General features: G+C 35.1%; 1 protein-coding gene across 1 annotated transcript; it reads right to left on the bottom strand.

The window, feature by feature from the left end:
- Window positions 1–273: 273 nt before the first annotated feature.
- Window positions 274–27,551, bottom strand: LOC110709912 (E3 ubiquitin-protein ligase RFWD3-like). Its single transcript, XM_021888173.1, has 14 exons — window positions 26,612–27,551; window positions 24,989–25,064; window positions 24,778–24,867; window positions 24,645–24,689; window positions 14,040–14,141; window positions 13,595–13,691; window positions 13,393–13,448; window positions 11,956–12,066; window positions 11,743–11,873; window positions 11,476–11,515; window positions 10,045–10,107; window positions 9,031–9,224; window positions 1,446–1,931; window positions 274–1,052 (listed from the first exon to the last, which is right to left on the bottom strand). The coding sequence occupies exons 1-13, from the start codon at window positions 27,022–27,024 to the stop codon at window positions 1,460–1,462; spliced, it is 1,890 nt and encodes a 629-aa protein (XP_021743865.1). The 5' UTR covers window positions 27,025–27,551; the 3' UTR covers window positions 274–1,052; window positions 1,446–1,459.
- Between the last annotated feature and the right edge of the window lie 434 nt (window positions 27,552–27,985).

Genomic DNA, 27,985 nt, shown 5'->3' with positions numbered 1-27,985 from the left:
ATTCATCCGACAACATCTGCGGAGTACGAATGTTCCCGTCGATCATTGTCCAAAATTCGTCGTAAAAACTTGATAATTTTTTTAAACGATTTTTAAGGTAGTGGATCGAAAAAAGTGGAGTTTGATGTCGTGGGTACCGATGCCGTAGGCTCAGGATTCACGTGGTACAATTTTGGTCATGACCAACAAAGAAGGTTTTTATACTACAACTTGCAAAAAGGGCAAATGTCCATTCATGTAAAAAAGGGAGTATTCCCTTGTAAAATGAAAGCAACATTTAACAGCTCACAAGTTTTGCCATTAAATAAGTCAAAATTTTAATTTTCCTCTTTAACAAAGTTTAGTACTCTACTGAAAGTAATCTACCACCAAACTAAGCTTAGTCTAGTGATAAGATTGTCACTTTGAGGTTCAAGGTTCAATCGCCACTAGAGACACTTTGAGGGTGAGAATCCCTTACCCTTCCCCTTCGCTCTCAAAGGGTCAAACTCGCAAATATCGGACCAAAACCTGATACAATTTAAAGTTCAGTATCTTGTGATACATAAGTAATATAACTCTTTCTTAAACTCTTTCCCTTACCCTTTGTTACACCAAAATGGCAAATGCCCCCTTATGTTGCACTATATTTTGAACCCACCTAAGTCCGCCATTACTTTATCAACTTATGAGTCAGTGCTTCGTAGTTGTGTAGCTTATGAATGTCCTTGTGGCAGCTTATACCCAAGACTTGAAGCGCAGTGCTACAACCAGATAGTATGATATCTAAACTTGTCGATCATTGTTGTCACCTGCCTGATCAGTTTATAATACGAAGTAATAAACTTCTCATATATAATCTACAACCTATTTACGCAAAATTTCCTAATTTGCCCGATAATCAGGCCTATGCATACCTGCTAAAACAGCGGTGCTTTGGTACATGCAATAATTTACATTATGATAACCTAACCCTACATAAATAAGCTAAAGCTCTAAGAAGCCCGGCCTAACTATCCTCTGCTCTTCAAAAAATTTGCTTCAAAATACCACTTGAATCTCTGAATAAATGCCTGCATTAGTGAAATCAAGATTAATGTTGCACTAATCACATCTTCAAGTTCATCATGGGGCACAATGACAGCAGGCATCATAAAGCTTGACCACATTTTTATATCTAGACTTTAATCACCAATAAATTTACCTTGCAAGTTAAGACCGGATATTTGCCTCAATTGTACACAACAAATTGTTATCAAAACAAATGATTTGTTTTTAGAATTGCAATATCATAATATACAAAATGACAGATGGTATCATTAAACATGTTTAAGAAGGGAGGAGTAAGCTATAAAAACGTGGTCAAGCAACAAATTATGAGTAAAATAAGAATTCAATAGGTTTATTATTTATGGGATGGTGGCAGAAGAGCGCTAGGCAATGAAAAATCAGGGATTCCTACTTACCTTTCTCAAGATAGTTATCTAGAGAAGAACTGTATCCTGTCTTGACTCAAGCAAAGTAGATTTGGTTTTGTGCAGGTGGTGTACTTCACATCACGGATAGGATCGTGGGATTGGAGAGACTGAACAATTTTTAATGAGGGCAATTCTTGCAAGACCAAATTTGACGTTGCTTCATTGCCACATGCGAACACAGGGGTGCCATCTCCCAATCCTATAATGGTAGATTTTGGAAGTCGAATGCTGGGTACATACGCAAGTGTTGTTCCAAACCTTTGATATCTAGAATTTACCCTCTGCAAAAAGACATGAGAACCATGCAGATGGTGCCCCAAGGTAGGTGAAGGACCTTGTGTGACTTGAGAAATGCTATAATTATCAGGCATCTCCACTTTTGGTCGAAATGTTGCCACAATATTATCACTGCTGGGGCAGTGAGCAACTGATATACAAACTCCTTGATTTGCTGTTTCTGCAACTAAGGACGGCCTGAAGAAAACAGAACAAGATACCAGTTAACAAATATCAGCAACTAAATATACGGCAGATCTCAGCAAAAGATAAAAAGAACAGGAATGGCAAAAATTTAAACAATAACCACCCAGACAGTTTGGCAGTCTTGGCACACACATTCAATACTGATAATAGTGATAATTACTGTCAATTTAATGACTCATAAGTATCTACAAGATTCATCTTGGTTGTGGTCATAAGCTCATAACCCAGGGAAGAACCAAACACAATAACATTACACACGAATACATGATAAAACATACTACATATGAATTAAAACTAAAACTTGCACTTGATTTCACACATAGAGCAAGGACATACCCAATTACATCATTACAGGTATAAAACAAATTTTACACTTTGTTTGGATAGAAAGAAATGGAAGGAAAAGAAAAGAAGAAAAAGGGAGGGGGAGGGGGAGGGGGACAAATTCTCTTGTTTGGGTAAAGGATTGGGGGAAGGAAGGGAAAGGAGAGGGAGGGATCCATTTTCCCCCTCTTTAATAAGCATAATCCCTCCAAAATAGGAGAGATTTGGAGGGAAAATGGAGCTCACCTCCCCCTCCCTTTCTTTTCCCTTCCCTTCCTCCTTTTACCCTCCCCTTCCTTTCCTTCGTTGCTATCCAAACAAAGCGTTAAAGTGACAAGACAAACTTAAGGACAAATTACACATCAAAGCAACCAATTCCTCGGCAAACAGAAACACCAACTTATATGAGGTTTGCTTCAAAACTATTATGCATGCTACAATGCTACATTACTATCACATCTTCCCCAAAGCCCCAACACAATTTCATACAAATAAAGCAAATACAAGACAGGAGAAATTAGGAAGCATTGTGAAATGTACTAATGGAAATGGATTGCTATGTAAAGGTTGTAAAGGAACAATGACAATATTTTGTAGATTCTACTCGCCTAATGTAATTTCTCACGATCCATGACATTGCAATCCATCCTCAAGATTGTTTATCACAATATAATTCACAACCCATTATTACAATCTACAGAGGAATTAATCAATCAAAGCCTTAATCCTATAAGTGGGGTCAGCTACATGAACCAAATTTGATTATTTCGTGTAATCATCGACAAAGATCCTCCTCCTCCCTCCCTTATGATCCAATGCCTCATCCTCGTGCAAATCCAAAAACTTCATATCCTTCCTAACTCCTTCCAACAGTCATAGAGGATGCATTGTAAGAACATTGATATGAGATATTTCATGTAACTCAGCAAATGGGATAAGACAAAAGTCAGAAACTCAAACCGGTCCACAGTTCATAATCAGCGATTGCATTGACTAAAGGGTTGAAAGTTGTCTGTCAACAAGTACAGCGAGACGTTAACATTGCAGTACATGCCCTGGACATGAAAGTACCAAAAGCTGAGCCATTTTACAAATGTATTTAGGTTGAACTTGGAGCCTAACCTAGAATGGGCTCCTCTTAGAGTCTTAGAAATGAGGCTAAAACAATTAGTGTACAAAATACTTTAGATGCATGAATTTTAAAATACATTCATGATTTATGCCAGGTAGATTACAAAAGCATGCAAATCTAACTTAGCCCTGGTATACATGGGAAATGGAAGTAGACTTCAGTATAGCTAAAAATACTTAGCATATAGTAAAGGCGAATGAGAGTAATAAGGAGAAATAGTTAGTTAGCAGATAGTACAAGACCACATTAAGTAGTTTCAATGTTTCCACTTCCACATTCACAAAACCGCTTAGACTTTGTTTATATCAATAAATTTTCTAATTAGAGTTCAATCTCAAAAAAATTTATAAAAATTAAAACAAAGAAAGAAAGAAAAGAAAAAGGTAACTAACAAATTCACAATAATGGCAAATGGCACCTTAGTTAGGTAGAGGCAATTGTTTGACAGATCAATGGTTATATCTAAGAGTCATCTAGGCCTAAATTATGAGTCATCGGGAATGGAGATGATGTCGGTGGAAAAAGTTGGTGTAATGATATAATTTTTTTCAAATACTTCATGTAATAAATAATTTAAGATGCACACATAAAACATACATTTGTAAATCTGGCTAGGCTTATATAAGTCGTTGGCTCATGTATTTTCAGTCTTTGTATGATTGATTGCATACATAAATCTAGTGTGACCCATCTTACTGATGGAAGTGTACTGGTACAGCGAAAAATGATACCAGGAAAATCATCAAGATTTTTTTATTTTTATTTTATCAATTCTCATCCAAATATAACCAATTCTACATTTTCTAAAGGCCTCTAAACTGCACCATTTTTCTTTCAAAGATCATGATTTTTCAACTAATTTTTTCCCAAGTGCATCCTATTACAGTAATTATACTGAACCCCACTATGCATCTATAATATTGTTATCACTCAAACAGAGCCCTTAAAGGCCAATGAATGGTAGCAAAGCTCACTTGGAAAGATATAATGAGCTTCAGACCATCAATATTTCATGCCTTGTCATATTCATTATTGCATATCACATAATCACATGGTTTCAAGAAAAGAATGCATCCCGTTCAAGGAGCTACACAAACCAAATACAAACTAGTGTGACAAAGCGGCTAGTCGATGCAGCTCTACCATAATTCAAACTCCTGTTGTAGATAGATGATGTTCAAAAAAAATGAAATTCAAAAGGTGTTTGATTCAAGGGAACAGTTATCACAATTACATCAAGAGTTACACAAACTGAGTTCTAAGTTTCCTATAAATAAATGCCAGGAATTTAAACATGTACTTGTTGACTAACCATGTTGAAAAATATATACTTTCTCCAATTCATATTAATTGACACACTTCATTTTTGCGCGCATATTAAGGAGAGGTCAGATAGAAAATGCCCTAACCCACCTAATCCTATTCTTGCCCTTTTCTACCTTCATCTCCAACCAGCAACCCCACCCCACCCCACCTTTGTTTAGTCCACCACCGCCACTGCAAATTTGTCTACTGCTCATCACTTTCTCCCACAAACTAAGTAATGAACTATGGTTTTCATGAGCCCCGTTGATTGGTTACCATCTCAAATAAAGGTCGCCTCTTTCTCCTATTGCTTAGTCAACCACGACTCACCGAAATCGTCGACTCATACAAATTACAACATATTGGCTAATAGATCTCCATCCCACCCATCATCTTCGACATGGACGAGTCAAACAAGGAATTGTTGGCAGTGAGGAAAGAGACAGAACGCCGAGGGAAGAGAATGAGTAATAATTGGCGGCGGCAAGGGAGAAGAGGAGCAATTGTTGGGTTGGCCTCGAGGGAGGTTGCAGGCACCAGGAAGGAGAAAAAGGAAAGAGAACGACAACCGAAGAAGAGGGAGGTGAGAGAAGATTGGCGACAAGGGAGGCAAGAGAAATTGGGGGTGGTGAACCGGTGGTTGTAGGGTTAAATAGAGCAGATGTTAGAGAGAGAAATTCATTGAAAAAAAGTAAATCATCATTTGTTCAGGAGATAACTAAATAAGTCTTAAATTGCAGGTGTAATCATATTCGTTCTAAGAAATATCTTAAAATCAATACAATATACAGCCCTATTCCCCTTAGAAATATCTTAAAATCAACACAATATACAACCCTATTCCCATACTCTCTCTCTCTCTCCCTGTTAAGTAGTTAATCAGTTACAGTATCATCATTGATAATACAAAATTACAAATTCAACCACACAAATTTGATGACAAGGAAGACAACAGGCATAGGATTATAAATTTCTTTTAAAAGCATACTTTAGCTCTAAAATTTCTTTGCTTAACATAATGCAGTGATTTATTACTTTTAGTATTTAGAAAAGGACATTTATTGAGCTTTTTGATGAGTGCCATTTATGACACTATTTTACAGTCATGTTCCTGAGATTTTGGGTTAGTTCCTTTAGCATTTTAGTGCTTTTATCTATGTTTTTGGTATTTTGTGATTTATTTCCTCATTGTGTGTTTTGATAGGTTATTGAGCCATTTTGGATGGTAAAAAGATGAACCGAATAAAAGAGCCAATGTCAAATGCAAATGAAAAGACGTTGAATTCCATCGGAGGAACTGGAAGACTGACGCAGTCGCAAAGGAACTTAGTGGCAGTCCAAGAAGTGTCCAGATTCATTGCAACGTGATATTTGTTTACTTGGAAAATAATTCTTGAGTATTTACAGCCTCTGTTACTCGGACACGGCATTTTTCCGTCATACCCACGAATCCGGGTATGAAATCCGTTCCGGACTCGCCATCTAGCTCTCGGGTACGGCTATTCACAGTAGCCATTGAAGAAAAGAAGCTTCAAGAGAGAGAACAGAGAGGGAAGAACGAAGAAAGCAGCCACTAAAGAAAGATGAAGGGTTTTAAGTATTTCTTTACCTTTATTTTTTTTTTTTTTGAGGATTAACTTTATTTAAAAAGGCTTTCTGATTTCCCAAGAAAGAGATGTACATTTATTTTTTAAAAAAGGCTTTGGGGTTTCCCAAGAAATTGGTACAGAAAAGCTGTGGTACTCATTTTTTTAATAACAAATCTTTCTTAGTTATTTAAAAGATGGGAATTTTGTGTAGAACTACCCTAAAGATAGGGTCATTTGTGAACAACTACCCTTTTTTTTTTTAATTTGTTTAGAACTAATCGCTAGTTTGGAAAAGTTTGGGTAGCACTATTCACTAACGTTTTTCGTCCCATTAAAACGTAATTTTGGCCCAATTTTTTTTACTTTTTTTCAATTACAATGGTCAATTAATGCTAAAATAAGCAAAAACCCCAATTCAATTAAACCCCCAAACCTTAGAAATTAAAATCCCCAAATAATACTACACTCATGAACCCTAAAATAAATTATAATTAAAACCTTAATTAGGTTAATTAAGGTAAATTAAAACCTTTATACAAATTGGGAGAGTTCATTAGGTGGAAAAAGTGAAAAAGTGACCTTCGATAACGTCTTAATTGGACGAAAAATGTTAATGGGTAGTGCTACCAAAATGTTTTCAAACTTATGGGTAGTTCTAAACAAATAAAAAAAATGGGTAGTTGTTCACAAATGACCCTATCTTTAGAAGTTCTACACAAAACTTCCTTAAAAGATAGTACTTTGTATGTATCAAAATTTATATTGAATAAATATTGACTCAAAAGCCTCAAATAATTTTTTATGTTTTTCTTATTGATGTTTTTTTTCCTTAAAGAATTTATTGTCATATCCGTACCTGAGTCCAAAGTTAAGACGGTGTCCACGTGTCCTAAATTTTTAAAAATGACGTATCGGACACTAAGATCCGTACCAATATCGGATATCCGTACCCGTGTCAATGTAACATAGTTTATAGCTGGAAGGAAGATATATTTGATAAGAAGAAGATCCTATCATTTAGGAAAAGATTTGGCAATATATAGAATTTCATAGATTCTATCTAACTACTTCCCTTATCTTAGATTCATCTTTCATATTTTTAGGGACTTTACTTGGGGAATAATTCTATCATAATTCTATAAAACCCCATAGTTATTCGTCTATTCATCATCAATTCTTCATTCATCTCTCACTTGTGCTCCCGTTTAGAAGAAACCACCTAGAGGAATTCGGTATGTTTTCCTCTAAGAACCTTAAATCTTTGCTTTGTAACATGAGTGGGTAGTTCTTTATGCTCGGTAGTAGTTAGAGGAGGACATGTAATCAATAATTGAGACAAGTTAGTTTGGTTTTAATGATTAATAATTAATGTTTTGGAATATTCTTGAATTACTGTTTTGTTAACATGAATAATGATTCTTATAAGTAAGTGTGCAACTATTTGTTTGGGTTTGATTTCTATTGCTAATTAATACTACTAAGTCCGTAATTTCTTGGGAATGTTAATGAAGTAGCAACCAATTGTAGAGGAGGACGTTCCACTCTATTAATTGAAAAGTAATCCTGGATCGAGGCTTAATCACGCAAGTTCCAAAGTGTTGTGGTTGTCTAGGCTTGATGTTTTCCTAGTTCTTAATGCTATCATCAGGTTAAATTCCTTGCTCGTAATATGGGGGTTATTTGTTGGTTAGGGTTAGGGAAGGTCGTACTGGAACTAACTATTAATAAGGGAACTTGTTCCATAAGTCAAGTTGTTCCTTGAATATTAGTTAATGTGTCAATGATTTTACGAAGTTCCATGGCCGGTTTTCTCCATTGATTGTTTGTTCTTTAATTATAATTCCTTTTATATATTATTTCTTTAGTTGTTTTAGATTAGCTTTCTCATATCAACCCCCCCCCCCCAAATCGTGTTACTTTTTTGGAACTTAGACCTGGTTACTTGTTACTTTAGACTTGCTTTCCTCGTGGGATCGACTCTTACTTGCCCTAGCTATTTGTTAAGGTGAATAAGGTTTAATTTTGTGTGCACTTCAACAACACACCAATACACATAGACATATTCTTACATTAATATTAATCAAGGTCACAGAAAAACAGTATATATGATCTCACCAACCACACTTGTACATCAGATAAATGCATTTAGGATATGCCCAAAACAAGAGCCTGGCAAGAAATGACAATATGTAAAATATCATCTGTTGTATTTATAAAGTGGTGAACAAGAATTTAAAATCATAGGTTCATAGACTAATTGCCTATTTCTAAGTAACCATAAGCAATAGATTTACAATCATATGCACTCTACTTTGCCACAGGAAGTTTTGAAACCATATGTTTAAAGAGGTTTTACATCAATAGGCCTTGGACAAATAGTCATGAAAACCACATAATTAGCGGCAAGAAGGTAGATCACTCTGATCCACTGAACAACTACAAGAATAGAGAGAATTGCTTACTCATGGAATTCAGAATTCACACAAAATAATTATTTCTTAGGTACTTTTATTTGTCAAGGAAACTAAATTTTAATAAATCTGCCAATATGATCAAAGTATAAAATAAGTTTCACAATTAAAATCCTTTAAATCCATTTCTTTCTAAGAAACAAGACAGTATTTAAATATGTAATGATTCACAATTTGGATGGATTGATGGGAATTTAATAAAAATAATCGAAGTATGACAAACAAGTATGGCTAGAGCCTCAACAGCTAAGCAGAACAAGAAAACATACTCTTTATATTCACCACCAATACTCCACTCACACAAGCCAATCGAAGAACCAGTAAGGAGTTTCTTAGCTCCTAAGTAATCTGGAGCATCCTCTAATAGAGAGCATATGGAATGAATGGGCTTGCAGGTAAGCCCATTCCTAGATTCCATAGGCTTTCCAGTTTGTCTCAAATCGAACACTAAAAGCATGCCATTCTGCACAAATTAATACACAAAAATAATAAACAAATAAAATAAGAAAGACATAATATAATGTTTGGCAAGGATGCTGAAGTGGATATGGTTCATATTACAGATCAAATGAGGATTTACAGTTGGATTGATATCCATTCACGGTACAAATTTTACAAATCAAATTTTGAGCTAGATATTATTGGTATTAGATTAAACTGGGTCTGGTGTTGCTTTAGAGAAATTTGGCTAGTTCTACTTGATAAACAATATTTATACTATTCCCTTTAATAGTTTAATGCTTTCCTTCCTGGGTTTACACTGTTTATTGATTAATTGCATGCATAATTCTCAAGAGTTTGATTCCTAGAGGATGATTTTGAAACTGGAGGAAACTGTGCTCAATAAGAACAGCATACAAATAAAAAACAGAAAACATGTTAGCTCAAATAAAAGATTTGTAGATAGAATGAGATAGATTTTTTTTTTTTTTTTTTTTGGGGGGGGGGGGGGGTGATAGGGGGGACAACTTCTAAGTGAGTGAAGGGAAAGTGAAGAAATAGCATTCCAAAGTCCATAAATTCTTGATAAAAAAAAATAAGCCCTGAGATTACATAAGCTAAAGCAAAGAAACATAGTTCATTTATCTTTAAAAAAAATCACAGCCTTTGTTCATCGTCATCAATCCACCTTTCCTAGAAAAAAAAAAAGCATGAAAGACAGCCAACAAGGCAACAAAGGAGGAAAGAGCACCGCTCTAGCAAGGAGCATATAGGCATTGAATGGCACAGAAACAATAAAAGTATGAGTATAAAAATGAACAATCATTGGTAAGAGGTAAAACCTGTAATCCAGCATAAACATAATGTGAACTGTTACTATCCCATGAGCAAGACCAAGCAGCAGCCTAAAAAATCAATCAAGAATATATATATCAGCGCCAGAATAAATAAATAAATTAATAAAGAAAGCAAGAAAATATATTGAAACAAAAATAATAAACACAATTGCCAATCATTACCAATAATCAATTGACTATGACCCCGTGCAAGAGTGCAAGACAGTGAAGACACTAACTAGAGATGCATAAAAGACCAGCATCTTAAATTATAAGAGATGGCAGCCAATCTTATACAAAAGAAAAGTCCCCCTATATATGTTCAAGGAACACCATAATTTAGGACCGTAAAAATGTGGACCACGGGGAAGGAACTGCAACATATGTCCATTAATCTTAGGCCAACTTTTTAAAAGAAAAACAAATGAATAATTTGACTACTGTGATAAAAGAGAAACAAATTAAAAATCTAACATTCTAGCCACACCCCTACCTTGCAGTTGACAACTATGGAAATAGATAGCATCTAAACTAATCTAGTACATGCTTAAATCCTGACTTACTCTCTTAAGATTCAAAGAAAAAGACAGCTATTGGATTTTAAATTATTCTGCTCTCTTGTTTTGACAGTCTTATTATTGACATATTATCAATAAAAAGGCAACAAGCCAACAATGACAGCAGCTTTATAAAGTTTATTCTTTCTAACGGTACTTCTAGTAATGAAATAGTTTTCATGTCACCAAAATGATTGTTTTATATTTTAGTGCGTAGACAAAACGAGCAGTTTTAAGAGACCAACATTAAATATTTGGACCCATTTTTTAAGAACCTTCAATTACCAAAAAAAAATATAATAATTAAAATTAAAAAAATTCAGATTTCAGTCCATTCAGAAACATAGAAGGTAAAACAGAGAATTCATTTTCTACCATCCCTTAAGTTTAATACCTTGTTCAAGCTTTTATTGATACAATCCACAGGAACCATTACATGCTCAAAACCAGAAAAAAACAAATTAACAATCACTAGAATGATCCAAAATTTCCAGTCTAAAAATCAAAATGATCTAGAATCTAGAGTAACTAGCCAAGACATGACAATTACGCTGGAAGATTAGGATTGAATCCCTTTCCAATATTCCATGAAAGTCATTTTAATATAGGGACATAACTATTTAACAATGTGAATAATTCATAGATGAAGAAGCAAAATATAGGTTATACTTAAATTAAAGTCCAAAAATACAATTTATAAAAGCATAGGTGTAATAGAATCCTAGGGGGAGGGCAATATAGAAAATGATCTTGTAATTCTACTATGGCCACAAAAACCCAAGTTTGACTGACCACCATATACTACAGTGACTGTGAGAGATGAGGAAAATAAGAAGGTGTTCACGTGATCATTAAAACATATAAAGTAAAGAAAGTGTACCGGTAAATCATAGTTGAGGACAACATTGTTGCTTTCCATGCTGAAGGGGATAAAAAACAAGAAATTAATAAGACATTAGTGAGAGAGGGACTTCCATTACTCTATCTTTTCAGAATTGCTACATACTAAGAATAACAAAATTTACGTCTTTCATGCAACAAACCATTTTCCATTTATAAAAAGGTCAACATGCTCTAACAAGAAAATAGCATGTTTCCAGAGTATAGTCAATTGGGAAAAAATTTTGCACTATAAGTTCATCCCCACCTTAAAACAGACAGTTTCTTTGAAGCCAATAGTGCAAGTCTAGCAAATGAAGATACACGCAAGTCTCTGACTGCGTTGACCGATGAAGGAAGTAGAATGTTATCTTGCTCACGAGGAGAAACTAAACTCATCTGCAGAACAAAAGAGTAAAGTTAGTTTGGCAAAACTTTATTCACCTCAAGCAAATTGCAAGAAAGAAGGGCAAAAACATACTTTAGTGAGAATATGGGGATCACCAATCCTATTCGGTCTTCGTGCAATAATCAAAATCTGACCAGTATCATCCACATCAAAGTGTCGTGCTCCATCTACTGGCCACTCTTGCTGCAAACATTAAAATGTGCTGATAAATAATTGAGCAACATAGCTAAATAGCTATTGCACAATTTTGCAGTGCAAAAGGGCACAATATATTACTGTTATGGTTTATGGTTATATTAAAGAAAAACAGGGAAGAAAAAATCCCTCCTCTCCCTCTCCTCCCAATCCTTCAACTCCTTTTATCCCAAAACCTCCCTCTCACTAAATTTCCCCCACCTCTCCTTTCCCCTTACTTCTCCTTCCATGCTAAAACTTATGCAAACAATGTTAATAGATTTTAAAAAGAACTAGTGTTATATATCTCATTAAAGTCAATTTTTTAAGGCAGGAGCACTTCAAATAAATCACCTGATCTTATGTGTCATCTCATTTAAACTCAATATTTTAAGGCAGGAGCACTTCAAATAAATCCAGTCTTGATCCCACTCCTAAAAAAAACAGAATGGACAGGTATAGGTTATATGCAATCCCCAATGTTCATATCAGTATTCTGACTAGTAAATTTGATCCCACTATAGTTGACCAAAGTCTTCAGTGTCCCATACCAGATTCTATCGAATAAGCTTATTGGAATGATACAACACAAAAGGCGGAAAAAGGTTCTTTCTAATGTAAAAATAGCATCTTGTTAAAAAAATTATTTAAAAGAAAATTGTAAGAGCATGCTATCCAGCAGTTAACAAACGAACATGACAAAAATAGCACCTACTAGAAAATAAATGAACCATTGCTTACAACAAAGTGGCATGATGTGATCACAAGTCTATTGTTAAGGACAAACAAAATTTCAGTCATTCTCGAGGACAAACTAAATCACAAATTTGAATCCTAAGGCCAGCCTGAAGTCCTGATAAGAAAACTTTCAATATGACATGTACATGACAGAATAGTATACCATAAGTAATTAAGTATTGATTCAAAACACCATTCCTAAATTCCATTAAAAGTAAGCAAACACTGCATACAAGCAAAGTAGCAAGAACAATAGCCACTGAATCAGCATATTGGTTGGATGACATTTTTGTGTGAGCACCAGCAAAAGCTGCAAGATGTTACTAGTAACAACTGATTACTGCAGACAACACTAAATTTCAGGTGCTATAAAGAGAATAAACACTTCTTATATCACAAAATAGATCTGACTTCTCCAAGGAATGTCTCCCGATACTTTGACAATGCACCTTATATCTCATTACAAAGGAAGAGTTAGATCTAGACATAGAATATTGTAGATGCACCTTGTCTTCTTTTACATGGGATCAATGCCTTGATATTGCAAAACAACATAGACAGAAAAACTACTTTATTGGTAAATGTATTGCAGCAAACCTGTAATTTAAATGTATAAGAAGATACTTGACTTTGAGTTAATCCAACGTTGACACCTGAAGAACACCACAATTAATAATAAGAAAATTAGGAACTTATTGTACATAAAGCATTACTCAGTAAAAAAAATTACTTCTGCAGCACATAAAACTACCAACTGATGGCTCAGAAAAGAAAACTCATCACTGCAAAGTATGATTACCTGTAGATGATTGCAGTTGAAACCCATCAGTAGCAGCATCCAAAACCAATGATTTATTTCCTAACTCAGCCACTGTACGTTGAAGAATATCCTCCCTCTGGAAGTACATATATTAGATTGATATGAGGGTCCCAATTAAATTAAACACACATCAGCCAAGGAAAAATATTCATATGAGTAATGCAGAAAAAAGAGAGCTTTCTCCATGGAAAAACAGTTTATTGCACTTTTAAGCACGAATTATTAGAGCTAGAAATAATTTCTGGACTTCTTTGTATCAGCCTATTTACAGCCATTGAAATGAATCAAATGATATATTATAGATACAGCAGCATTCCAGTATCCAAAACAGTCGACCACTAATTCTGATTAAGCATATAGTAGAAACTCGATTCATGGCATGAACCAATAGACCATGAAGTCAAAACTCAATCAACACCTATACCTCCTGAAGTTCCTGTAATTTCTGACTAATCTCTACATCTTTCTTCTGCAATACTAACACTTTCCTATGCCACTCAGCTTCCTTTTTACGCCATTCTTCGTCCTGAACCAAACAAAAAAAAAACCATCATTTTATGAAAACAATTTATTCTTTTAACAAATACATTGTCTTCCCAGCAAGATCAAAATAAACTACATTACAAAGAGGGAATATAGGATACAAAATCCACTGTAATGCAACAGATACACTATTATCCCTTATTTTAGTCATTTCAAATTTGAATAACTTTCATGTTCTTTATTTAGGTTTTTGGAGTACTTATTAAGGTCCATCTCTGTAAATAAAATTCTCATTAGTCACTGGGCTTAATCTATACTTATATAATCTATACTTATATAATAAAAAGCGTTCTGATGAGTGACATTTATGTTACCCTTAGGGGTAGTGTATTGGTCTCTTTTCTCCTGTTTTTCTTAGGTTTTTCTACCTCTTTTCTCCTCTTATGGCTTCCTTTTTTTATGGATGAAAAGTATGCTTATTTGCGCTTGTTTTGATAATCTTTATGCATAATTTTATCATCCCCATGCTCTCGTGATCTTTGCTATCTTTTGCAGGTTCCATGGCGGTCCTAAGCACGGTAGGAGGCCCCTTGGCCAAGTATGGAGGCATGGACAAAGACAAGAGGAGCAAAAGGGAAGGAGAGGAAGCAAGAAGAGGAAGTTCAAGAGGAGGTGTGGCCGAGGTTCGGTCGAACCAAGGTGTGGTCAAACTTTTGAAAAGTTCGACCGAACCTCCAAGGCAGTTTCAACCAAGTTTTCAGCATGTTTACAGGAGGGGTCGAACCAGGAAAGTTCGACCAAACAAGGATCAGGGAGGTTCGACCAAACCTACCCTGAGTTCGGCCGAACCTACCCTGAGTCCGACCGAACCTACACAGAGTTCGGTCGGACCTTTTCCCGTTTCAGCTGATTTTTTACGGAGCTTCCTAAGCAATTTTGTAAGGGGTATAAATAGATTTTTTTTGCTCATTAAAGAAAGAGATTTTTTTTCAGTTTAGAATAGATTTTAGGTTAGTTTTAGGTTTTAGAGAGAGAAACTCTCAAAATTTTAGAGAGAGAAAGTGAGGAGCACAATGGTTTTCATGGATTTTGGATAATCAAATGAGGAATTTGAAGATCTCCACCTTATATCAATGAGCATTTCTTACTTTCTCTTCTCTTATTGCTTTATTTAGTTGCTTTCATTATGCTTGAGTAGTTTCCCTTCTACTAGGTGTTGAGTGAGGCTTTGTAATGATTATTTGAGTTATTTGAGATAAATTTGATGATAATTGTGTGATTAAATTGATTGAATTGATGTTGGCATGTTGTTTGTTTTAGATTGGATTGATCTCCCATGATAGCACACTTAATTGCATATTGGTTTTAGTTTGACAAGGGATTGTGAATTAGAATTGATATATTTGATTGCATTTTGGTAATTTTCTTCTATGCACCTAGTCAATGAGGGATCTAGGCTAGGAATTTGAGAGATTACTTTTGAGTGTAGTTAATTCTCATTATAATTCTTTCTTTGCATGATTGATTATCAAATGGATTCTCATTAGCTTATTAATTGTTCTAAGTGGATCTTTTCCCCTAGTAGACTTTATCATACCTTGTTCTTTATATGTGTTTTAGTGTAGTTGTAGTGTCCTTTATCCGTAAATCGACTTCGGCATAGCTTAGGCATTAGATTAAGAACAATCTAGCATTACCGTTCCTTGTGGTTCGACTCCGAACTTACCACTAGACTTGTTTAGGGGTTAGTTTTAGGATTTATAAATTTATTTGATTGAGTGTGGAATGTGCGACCGTTCTAACGCCCATCAAAATGGCGCCGTTGCCGGGGAACGATGTCAATGCTTGATTGTTTTTGATTGCTTGAGTCTAGGTCTTTGTGTATACTTTTTTTTATTTGTTTATTTATTTTTTGTTTGTTTGATTGTTTTTGTTAAAAAAAAATTAAAAAATGGCATGTTTCTCATTTCCTCAATATGATAATGAGCCTTTTTGTGATTATTTCAATAGACTTGAGGGACTTGTAGATCGTAATTGTTATAGACTTTGGGAGGCTTCTGAGATTTGTTATTTTGGTTTGAATAAGCAAACTAGGGATATTGTTGAAAGCATGTATAATGGTGAATTTAAAGCATTATCAACCGATGATGCTTGGGATTTTTATGTATGGTTTGCTAGGGATGTTTACAATAAGGGTAATCATGTTTCTAATATTGATATGCAATGTGTTGATACTTCTAATATTAACATGAATTCCCATGATTTGTTACATGATCCATTAAGTGAACCTAAAACACATGATTTCAACTCTATTTCCTCTTTTGTTCATGATGATGAGGTACATGCTCAAGTTGATGCTAATGGTGTGTTTCAATATTCTTCATTATTTACCATGCCTTCTTGTGATGTGCTTCGTTCCCTTAATGATGAATCTCATGTGTTTGATTGTGCCCCCACTCCCCAATGTGATGTATATGCTCATGATCTTAATGTTGATTTTTCCAATCTTGGTTGTACTTCTTCTCTTGTTGAGCCTCAACCTTCAACACCTTTTGAATCCCTTATTGCTACTTTTGAATCTCAAATTAGGTGCATTGAGCTTGATAATGAGCTTGGGCCTAGTAAGGAAATGATTCTTAATTCTATGAGAGGTCAATTAGAGATAATGAAAAAGAATGAGGAGCGTCTTGAGGAGGGAAGGAGAAGAAAAGAAGAGTTAGAAAGCCAATTGTCACCCTTGATGCTTGTTTGTGAAAAATCCCAATTTAATGTGTGTGTTGAGGATGATGATGATGATTTTGAGCAACCAAGAGAGTGTGAGGATCCCATTGGTGAGCATATGAGTGATGGTGAAGGAGTTGAGAATGAAGAGAGTGTTGATTTTGAAAATCCTAACCCTTTTTCCCATCTTGATGAGTCTCAAGTGCATGATTGTGATCCTTTTATCCATGAGTATTTGGATTCATTTAAGGTTATGTCTAATGTGTTTATTGAGTGTCAAATGAAAACCCATAGCCTTTTGAGTGTGTTCATTAAGAATGCTTCATGGGAGAGAGACCATTTTGAAATGAATTTGCATCCATTCATGCATGGCTTTGAGATTTTAGGCTTTAAGGAAGTTAAGGGAGTTGTTGTTCATGATTGTAGTGAAGGGGATTATGTAGTTCCTCTTGGAAGTTGGATGTTTGAGGGAGATCATGATCATGAGTGTTCTTCTTTTGAGGATTCTATGATTGATTTTCATGCTCAAATTGGTGATTTGAGGAATGGTGGTGAAGAGGAGACCATTTGTAAGACCATTGCTCCTATCCCCTTCTCTCATGTCCCTTTTTCAAGGAATTTCAACCATATCCCCTACACTCCTATATCCCTTCCTTCCTTTGTTAATGAGCCTATTGGGGACCCCCTTGCCTATGAAGATTTTTATGCCCCTCATTCGTCTTCAATTGAGGAAAAGGGTGATTTTGCCACCCAAAAAGATTTTTGTGAAAAGAGTTTGCCTTTCTATTCTTCTTATTTTCTTGAATTTTCTTTTGATTCTTCTTCTTCTTGGAAACTCCCTCTTCACCTTCTTTTGCGTGCACTAATCTGGGTGCATGCCCTTCTTATATCATTTGCTTACTTGTTATCTTATGAGATGTGTAGTAGTGCATTTGGCAAGCTCTTGCGATCGTTGCAATATTATTTACTAGAGCGGTCAAGCTTGGACCTTAAGCAAGCCTTTCTCGGGAAGTAACCCGTGTTTTATTGCTTTCATTTTCTTTTCTTTTTAGAATAGTTTTTGGCCTCATGGAAATGTTTGTGTGCTTGGTGCTAGGTACATAACTTAATATACTCTTATGCATTGGTTTGGATCAAGAATCAAGGAAGTTTGACTCCACTTTTGCTAGCACATGGAAAACAAGATTCAATTTTAGAGGTAGTCGGCTTCAAGAAGGTTTAATTGGGTCATTTGCGGGTACTATACCCACCTAATATCCGGTAATATCCTTCCTTGCTCTTCCTCTAATGATTTGTGACTTGTTAGACATATGTTGGTTGGTTGGATGACTTTCTTTCTTTTCTCCTCCCATGGATTCTTTGGTTTAAAGTTTGAGCATGTTGCCTCATTCAAGCTTGGGGGAGGGTATTCTATCATGTTTGGTGGAATTTTGATTCATATATGCCATGCACATTTGTATATGCATTTCCATTTTCTTTATTTTGAAAATTCCAAAAAGATTTTGTTTCTATCAAGGCAAATTTGCAATGTGTTTTGTTTTGTTCTTACTTTTGACATAATACGCTTGGACTTGTATTCTTGAATGTCTTTATTCCTAAATTATAAAGGTGTGCACGGTTTGAGAATGTGTTAGGTTGACTCTAGGATATGGTATGCTAAGGTAGTTGGCTAAGAACTTTGGGACCATGAAGCTCTAGTTCACTTGCTTGTGGTAAGATGGAGTTGCTCTCTATGGTGGATATGAAATCAAGAGTTAGTTATTGCTATCCCTAGTGAGGTAAATTGTTCAAGCCTTCATCATACTTTGTTGAGCGGCATATTTGGATCCTTGGCTATTGCATTCTCGTATCTAGAACTTGACTTTTAGCTCCCAAGATCGCGACCGTGCCACTTTAGGGGATGACAAAGGAATTTCTCTTTTTATAGGATAGATTTTCTATTTTTGAGTTTAGTTTATTTTTGCCCCTCTTGCTAGCCCTTTTGAGCCATATACCTTCTTTTCTCTAGCCACAATACAAGCCTTGAAGCCTTGGTTTCACTTTCTACCTTTAGTTTTGTGAAGCAATTTAGTTTTCGAGCTTGTTTTATTGTTTATGGTGCAAGTTTAGAATTATGAGTTTATTTGCAAAGCAAGTATGTGTTGTATATAAGTTTGTGCATAAAAGCAAATGCATTTTGAGAAAAAGCCGTCCAAAGTTAAAAGAGGCAAGGACATTTAAAAAAAAAAAAAAAAAAAAAAAAAGCTTGGAAAAAGGAATTATTGAAAAAAAAAAAAGTAAAGAAGAATGTAAAGCAAAAAAAAAAAAGGGGGGGTTTTTTTTTTATTGTTGTTCTCCCTGTTTTTGTTATTTTGTGTTAAATAAGCTTGGGGGAAAGTTATTTAATAAGCATACTTGGCACTTTTGTTTTGGAATCGTTTGGATCTTGTGGAAGAAGTTCCACCCGTGCTTCACATAGGTTTACCACCAATTTCAAGAGTTCTCCACACCTTTACTCTCCTAGCTTATATGTTAATACCTTGAAAGTCCTTTTGATCCTAGAGGGTTAAGTCATTCAATGATGGCGGGAAATAGGAATCAAGCCTATAGAGCGAGTTTGCATAGCCAAGATGTCGGGTAACCTTCTCAATGTTTTTAATTTCTTATTTATTTTCCGGTTTCTTCGTGGAATCATGAGAAGCTAACTTGAAAGTGGATTTGAAACTAGTAGAGAGAACGTGGTTTGATTGGTTGAAACAAAAGGTGGAATGTGTTTCCTTTAGTTCTCTATGCTTAGCATATGTTATGTTTCAATCAACCTTGGACATCTTAGAACGTGCATACCTTTATTTTTTTTAGAAAGATTAACATTCTTTAGTGCTTGTTCCATTGTAAAAATCCACTTAAGAACGCTTGTAACCTCTCTTTTACTTCAATTTATTTTATCTATTTGTTTATTGCTTTGCCTTGATTTTTGTCAAGAGTTATGGGTTAAACTCTTAGGATACCCTTACGAGAGCATACTCGTCTTCTAGAGCGATCTATGGGGTTTAAAGTGCTTGATGCATGCGCTAAATGCATTCGTGATTCCTACGAAAGTGAGTTAGTGTATATTCTTTCTCTTCTAGTTTTATTTTATTTTATTGTTTTTTTAAAAAAAAATATACATCGTTTTCCGTTGTGTTTGTTTTGTTTTGCTCGAGGATGAGCAAAAGTTAAGCTTGGGGTGTTTGATGAGTGACATTTATGTTACCCTTAGGGGTAGTGTATTGGTCTTTTTTCTCCTGTTTTTCTTAGGTTTTTCTACCTCTTTTCTCCTCTTATGGCTTCCTTTTTTTTATGGATGAAAAGTATGCTTATTTGCGCTTGTTTTGATAATCTTTATGCATAATTTTATCATCCCCATGCTCTCGTGATCTTTGCTACCTTTTGCAGGTTCCATGGCGGTCCTAAGCACGGTAGGAGGCCCCTTGGCCAAGTATGGAGGCATGGACAAAGACAAGAGGAGCAAAAGGGAAGGAGAGGAAGCAAGAAGAGGAAGTTCAAGAGGAGGTGTGGCCGAACCTCTAAGAGGTTCGGTCGAACCAAGGTGTGGTCAAACTTTTGAAAAGTTCGACCGAACCTCCAAGGCAGTTTCAACCAAGTTTTCAGCATGTTTACAGGAGGGGTCGAACCAGGAAAGTTCGACCAAACAAGGATCAGGGAGGTTCGACCAAACCTACCCTGAGTTCGGCCGAACCTACCCTGAGTCCGACCGAACCTACACAGAGTTCGGTCGGACCTTTTCCCGTTTCAGCTGACTTTTTGCGGAGCTTCCTAAGCAATTTTGTAAGGGGTATAAATAGATTTTTTTTGCTCATTAAAGAAAGAGATTTTTTTTCAGTTTAGAATAGATTTTAGGTTAGTTTTAGGTTTTAGAGAGAGAAACTCTCAAAATTTTAGAGAGAGAAAGTGAGGAGCACAATGGTTTTCATGGATTTTGGATAATCAAATGAGGAATTTGAAGATCTCCACCTTATATCAATGAGCATTTCTTACTTTCTCTTCTCTTATTGCTTTATTTAGTTGCTTTCATTATGCTTGAGTAGTTTCCCTTCTACTAGGTGTTGAGTGAGGCTTTGTAATGATTATTTGAGTTATTTGAGATAAATTTGATGATAATTGTGTGATTAAATTGATTGAATTGATGTTGGCATGTTGTTTGTTTTAGATTGGATTGATCTCCAATGATAGCACACTTAATTGCATATTGGTTTTAGTTTGACAAGGGATTGTGAATTAGAATTGATATATTTGATTGCATTTTGGTAATTTTCTTCTATGCACCTAGTCAATGAGGGATCTAGGCTAGGAATTTGAGAGATTACTTTTGAGTGTAGTTAATTCTCATTATAATTCTTTCTTTGCATGATTGATTATCAAATGGATTCTCATTAGCTTATTAATTGTTCTAAGTGGATCTTTTCCCCTAGTAGACTTTATCATACCTTGTTCTTTATATGTGTTTTAGTGTAGTTGTAGTGTCCTTTATCCGTAAATCGACTTCGGCATAGTTTAGGCATTAGATTAAGAACAATCTAGCATTACCGTTCCTTGTGGTTCGACTCCGAACTTACCACTAGACTTGTTTAGGGGTTAGTTTTAGGATTTATAAATTTATTTGATTGAGTGTGGAATGTGCGACCGTTCTAACGCCCATCACGTTCCTAAAACGAAATATGTGCCACATGAAACCCTTCACATGTATTAGATATATGCCACAACAATAAAAATGCTTATTACAAGGTTTGAACACAAGACCAATACGAATTAATCTAATGTTCTAACCATCTTTGCGATCGTTTAATTGTTTTTCATATGCAATTAAATATACTAAATACTTTGTATTAAGCACCAATTTGAGAGCACTTATTTAGTTTCGTAGTTATTATTTTTCATTTTATTCTTATTATGTAGTTTATATTTTATAGGTTAAATAATATTTGTTGATATTCAAAGTAAAACCTGGTGCATCGCCCGGGGTACACAATAGTTAGATCTTTATTTATGAGTTTGGTTTGTGATATATGGAGATCTCACGCCTGGGGATACATACCCTAAAGTCCAAGTGTACTACTCACCTCGGCCACCTATTCTTTTAAAACCAGTACTACAAAGGTTAACAAAAATAATAAAATTTCAATTCCACACAACATACACAAGTCAAAAAGATTAACCAAGCAAAAGAATTCATTGATTCAACCTTATCTCTTCACATCAACTCCTTCTACTGCCTCATAGAAAATCAAACGAGATTTTCATTCCAATAATATCAGAATCTCTAACCAGATTTTTCATTCCAATAATATCAGAATCTCTGAAGATCCAAGAGATTAAACTAATCTTAAGTATCTTTTTTAATCCTTTGTCCATTCTACCCTACTATTTTCAGGATATAAAATCACCCCTATCTATGAGGCAAACACGGACAACTCTTGCAACACAATCACACTATAATTTTATAATTTAGACTTCAAATTTTATACTCCCTCCGTCGCTTATTGATAGTTCCTTATGGCAAATTTTAAGTCCCAAAATAATAGTTCTATTCCATTTTGCAACAATATTTGTGCAAATTTAACTTTCCCATGTAAATTTACTTAAGGAAAAATTGCCATAAATAATATAACCTTTGGCCTTTTTTTTTTAAATAATTCAACCTTTGAATTATACCTGAATATTACAACCTTTAGGGGGTGTTAATTTTAAACAAAATATAACCGTTTGGTAACCTGTTTCTACAGATACAGATTGTCGTGACATGTGTCGTCATTTAATTGGTTTGGTCAATTAATTAATATTTTTTTGGGAAATTCTCATTGGTAACCTCGTACTTTTGCGTATTTCCAATGGTAGCCACTTCGTATATGAATTATCTTTGGTAGCCTCATACTCTTAACATTTTCATTTCCGTAACCTTAATTACTATAAACCATCAAGTGGGTGTTAAATTTAAATGAATTATTTTTAATTCAATTAATATTTTTTATGTTTCATAAAAAATAAAAATTAATTTTAATTATAAAACATCCCTCCTCTACCCAACCACGAGCCCAGCCACTTCCCTCCCGTAGTCCCCTCTCCCCCTCTACTTCCGGCGGCGCCGCTCCCGCTGCCCCTCCCGCTTACTTTGGCTGCCTTTCCCCAACCCTCAATCGTCCCTCCTCGTCTCCCCCCCTAATCCACCACAACCAAGCCACCCACCTCCACTCACCTCTCCCCCACGCAAAGCAATTTCTCCGGCGACCGTGCGGCCGGCGCCCAGCTCCCTTACCGCCAACCGACCCAACACTCTCTCTTTCCCGTTACCCCGACTGTCTTTTCCCCTTACCCCGACAACCCTATCCCCTTAGGGTCGGCGCACATGTTTGAGCTTCCCTACTGCTTTTGACGCCTAAGTTGACTCAGGGTAGCAACAACTTACGCCAAAAAACGATTTTGCGCCTGCTATGGTTAAGGTTTGCCCTGGTATGGTGGTGCGACAGGGGAAGAGGGAGGTCGAAGTAAGGGGGAAAGAGGAGAGGGTGGGTCGGCCGGCGGTGGGGAAGCTGGGCGCCGGCAATAGCGTTGCTGGGGAGTTGTTGCGTGTGAGGGAGGGGGGATAGGACGTGGCTTGGTGGTGGAAGTAGTGGTGGCTGGGAGGTAGGGAGGGGGATGGGTGTTTTTTTTTTATAATTTGCTAAACAATACTAAATCATGATTACTGTTTTAAATAGGAATTAATTAATTAAATGTTATACAATTTTTTTCAAAAATTAAAAATCTAAATTTAAAAAAAAAAATAGAAATTTAGATCAATTAACTGACGACACGTGTCATGTGCAACCGATTTAACAGCTTACAAGTTTTTTGTCTTATTCAAAATTAACACCTCTTAAAGGTTGTACTATTCAGGTATAATCCAAAGGTGTATTATTAAAAAAAACGGGCCTAAGGTTGTATTATTTATGGAAAATTTTCCTTTTACTTATTTATGTTTATTAATTCCCATGAAAATTGCGTATAAGGGACTATCATTAAGGGAAAGAGGGAGTAATTTATATCAATCTAAGTGGATCTAAAATACTTGCTATTGTTGTTAGATGCTCCAGGTACTATATGATGAATTCTTACTTTTATGCTCTCATTTTCTTACATTTTTTATACGAATCTAATAGTACATTAGGTATGCAATGGTTTTCTTTCTATTGTTTTAAGATTGTTAGGTACGATTTTGTCTATGACTCTATGTCATGTTTTAATGCTTATCATGCTAGTAAGCTTATCTCATCTTAGTATCTAAGATCATGCATTTCAGCATAGTATTAGAATTTATCTTAATCCTGCTATTACTCTACTTTAATTAACTTGCTTGTTTTATTTTAATAGTCAATTTCTCAATTGTATTGATTTCAGTTCAGTATAATTTCAACAAAAACAACCAAAAAAAAAAAAAAAAAAAGGTGAGAGAACAAGGCCTACATGGAAATCAACTTACCATCATCATCCTTGTGGGTTAGACCCATATTTGCTAACTATGCTATATTCATACACGAGAGGTTGGGGTATTGAATTTTATTCATAAATTAGGGTAACAATCTCTAAGTCTAACAGACAAAAAACAGCAATAATATCATCTTTAAACTTGCCTTGACCAAACCGAAGGAACAAGCTACTGCATTTTTGAGATGCAAGTAAGAAAGAAATAGGTCAAAAATATGACAACAAAACAATGAACACCAAGTCATACATGGTAATGAAAAGCTAGTGATAAAGAGACACATGAGACATGCCATGCAATCAGTAAACCCAAAGTGAAAATCCATACCTTTTTCTTAAGAGAATCGCATTTAGCCTCAAGATATCGTATACACTATAGGGAAAAACAAAAAAGGCACAGTGTTTCAGGAAACTTCTTAAGAAGATCCAATAATAGTACATAACAAATTGTCTTAAAATACCTTTTGTGATTCTTCGTCAACTACAACAACCCGTGATCCATAAATCCTCCGAACATCCTTCAATGTACACTTCTTGTTGCATTGTGGACACTATAAAGACAAGGAAGATAACAAAGTTCAAAAAGGAAGCACCATCGTTATTTTATCTTTTTGCTAATTTATAAGACTTGTGTTTAAGTTTTAGAATATCCCATCTTTATCAACTACGTACCTTTCCAGAGTTTTTCCGTTGTCCAAGCCACTTTTTGATGCAAGACATTCCGAATAAATGGCCACAAGTAAGACAACTGCATTCCTTATATCCATATGAACCATCAGTTACAACCAAGCAGGTGATGCTACATCATACCAAAAGGCAAGCACGCACACACATTTACATAACATTCGTATAGAATTGGAGAGACACCCTAGTGTATGATGGATGATGAATTCTTTATAGACTAGCCATAAAGTTGTCTGACTTCAAACAAGGGTATTCATAACTGTCACAAAAAGAACGGGAAAAAACTTGAAGAGATCCTTTCACATAAACTTAATTACTCTTGCTTAGTAGTTTAGTAAAATGCACAGTCACAAGGGTCGATCATTGCTTCTGGAAGCAATAATTATACAGGATTCCTCTTGAAAGTTGAAACAATTCTTCCTGCCAACTCGAGGGCTCATAATACTTTACAGGTTCCCTGAGGAGGATAACTCCTAAAACTCAATGATCATTCTGAAGCAGAGGGCTTGTGGCAAGTCAAACCCGTCATTCCAAGCATGAAGTTGCACATGAATGTAAAATATTTAAGCTACATTCTCAGTGTAAATCATGATATCAATTTTACCTTTTAGTAGTTATAAATAGCTTACCAAAGAAAACGTGGACAGTAAACATAGTCTGAACACAGTTAAACGCAGATAAGACGATTAGCCAGACCAAGCCAATTGAGCTGGCAACATTATCACCCTCCATGAGTTCCGCCATCATAATTCACAACCAAGGTTAGTTTTCCTACAATTGGGCACTGACTACCCTAGATTTTACAAGATAGAAGGGCAATCGGGGTTTCCCTACCTCCCCAATTATAAACAACTCGTGTTCCATATACATATTAGTTACAACAATACAAAATTAATCACATCGTTGATTTAATAAATAATTGTATTGTTGAACAGACACTAACAATCTAAATTACTTACAGGCAAGGCAACATATCCAAAAGGTGCCAAAAACAAATTCCATATATCACTATTGTCACTATCCAAATTGTAATTTTCCCATATAATTAAGTAGTAGAAATTTAAATTTTGGACATGTGAAAATCAACACTTTAATGAAGCCAAACTATTATTGGATCATCATAGCATAAAATTTTTACTTTCCACATCTGTATAAACTTTAGGCTATTCCTAATGTAGAGATAATTCAACACAAAATTTAACAATTTAACGAATCCTAATTAGTTCATCAATAATGTACATCATCAACAATTATCCAATACCTCTAAAAGAAGCTCTCCAATGGACGATGTTAAGCGGTCTAATAAGTACAACCTTAGAACTAGGAAGCTATCTCTAATGTACAAAATTGTCAATAATCAACTATTCTAAAGGGCCTAAATACCAAATTATTAATGTATGGCAAACAACATTATCTACAACTCTTCAAATTTACACACACTTCATTGAACGAAAAAGCCGAAAGATCATACCAACAATGACACCAGGACAATAAAAATAAATAAATAAACAATCAAACATCAAATTCAACAAACCCAGACAATTCAACACAATCAAATTACAAAACCCAAATTGTAAAACAATTAAAACCAAGAGAAAGAAAGAGAAAGACCTAGGTTGATGTTCGCCGGTAGCAGTCCAAGGCTCCATACAAATAGGACAAAACAAACCCTCAACATCCTCTCTATTCCACTCCAATTTCTGACTATCCTCTCCTTCACCACATCCTCCACTCGTAGACGTCGTACCTTCCGAATCCGGAACCAATCTCACCATCTCCTTCTCCCTCTCCTCAATTCTTGAAACCGTAGACCCCACTGCCGAAGCTTCAGAAAGAGGCGGCCAAGTAATCATTCCCACTTCCTCCTCCTCCACCGCTGCCGCTTCGCCATCATCCTCATCCTCATCCTCGTCCTCGTCTTCGTCTTCGTCCTCTGTCACGAAGAAATCAGCCTCGTGAACGTCGTCATCGTCGTCTTCCATGTCGTCTGTGTAGGAGTCATAAGTATAGATGCGTCTTGGCATTGTAGATAAATTAGGTTTTAGATGAAGTGATTGATTGATTGATTGATTGAGAATTGAAACAAGGGTGTCTGGGTTTTAGATGACTAGATAGATAAATTCAAGGGAAATGAGGAGTTTCTGGTTTGGTAACACTTAAATAAGGGTTTATGGTTTTGAAACAGTTGAAGGAGGTATAACACGGCGCTTTATATTTGAACTTTTGGCGGTTGTAACCGATTATTTTGGTTTATCACCTCACTTCCCCAGCCAAGGTTTTAAATTAGTAGTAGTCAATATCATCAATCATCAACAAACAATCAATCAATCATCAATCAATCAATCAATTAACCTATACTAAAAGCAAATCTAAAATAACACTTGTCACGATATTATTAGTAATTTTCCCGCCCATTTTGCTTTTCGTTTTCCCACAGATTTTTTAAGGAAAGTAAATTATAATAATCCAAAACATCTTTTTTCCCATTAAAATTCTTAACAATAATAATTCTCCATATAAACCCAACTAATATATTCTTTACATAAATGTAGTATTTTATATAAGGTTTTTTTTCAAAAATAATATAAGGTTTTTTTTTCTTTTTATTTTTTTTTTTTTGTAAAAAAAATGAATGATAATATTATTAAACAATACTACTCTATCGCCTCTATATATGTTTAAAAAAAAAGACACACCAATATTACTCTATATTATCTTAGTTATCGTTAATACTATCAACTTTTTATTTATTTATTCATTTTTTCTAATTTTGTTACTTTTGCAATAATATTCAATTCAATAAAAAAAATAAAAACATTTTGTTAACACACAAATATACACTTTATTTTTTACTCTTAAAGTCGTATCAATAATAAAGCACATGCGTGGATACTATCCTTAGTTCTTTACTTTTTAAAATAAAACCTCATAGACCCCTTTAAAAAAAAAAATCAAGTCTAAGTGTTACTATTCTCAACATTGGTG

This window comes from Chenopodium quinoa, unplaced genomic scaffold (assembly GCF_001683475.1).
Source record: "Chenopodium quinoa cultivar QQ74 unplaced genomic scaffold, ASM168347v1, whole genome shotgun sequence".
Lineage (NCBI taxonomy): Eukaryota > Viridiplantae > Streptophyta > Magnoliopsida > Caryophyllales > Amaranthaceae > Chenopodium > Chenopodium quinoa.
The sequence above is the reverse complement of the archived record's forward strand: the minus strand, read 5'-3'. Positions and strand labels throughout refer to the sequence as shown.

Coding starts and splice junctions, on each gene's coding strand:
- LOC110709912 (XM_021888173.1), bottom strand. CDS start 27,024: ATGCCAAGACGCATCTATACTTATGACTCCTACACAGACGACATGGAA. Junction 13,449..13,594: donor TCAACTGCAATCATCTACAG/GTAATCATACTT, acceptor GGTGTTCTTCAG/GTGTCAACGTTGGATTAACT. Junction 1,932..9,030: donor ATTGGTGGTGAATATAAAGA/GTATGTTTTCTT, acceptor TGTTTTCTTCAG/GCCGTCCTTAGTTGCAGAAA.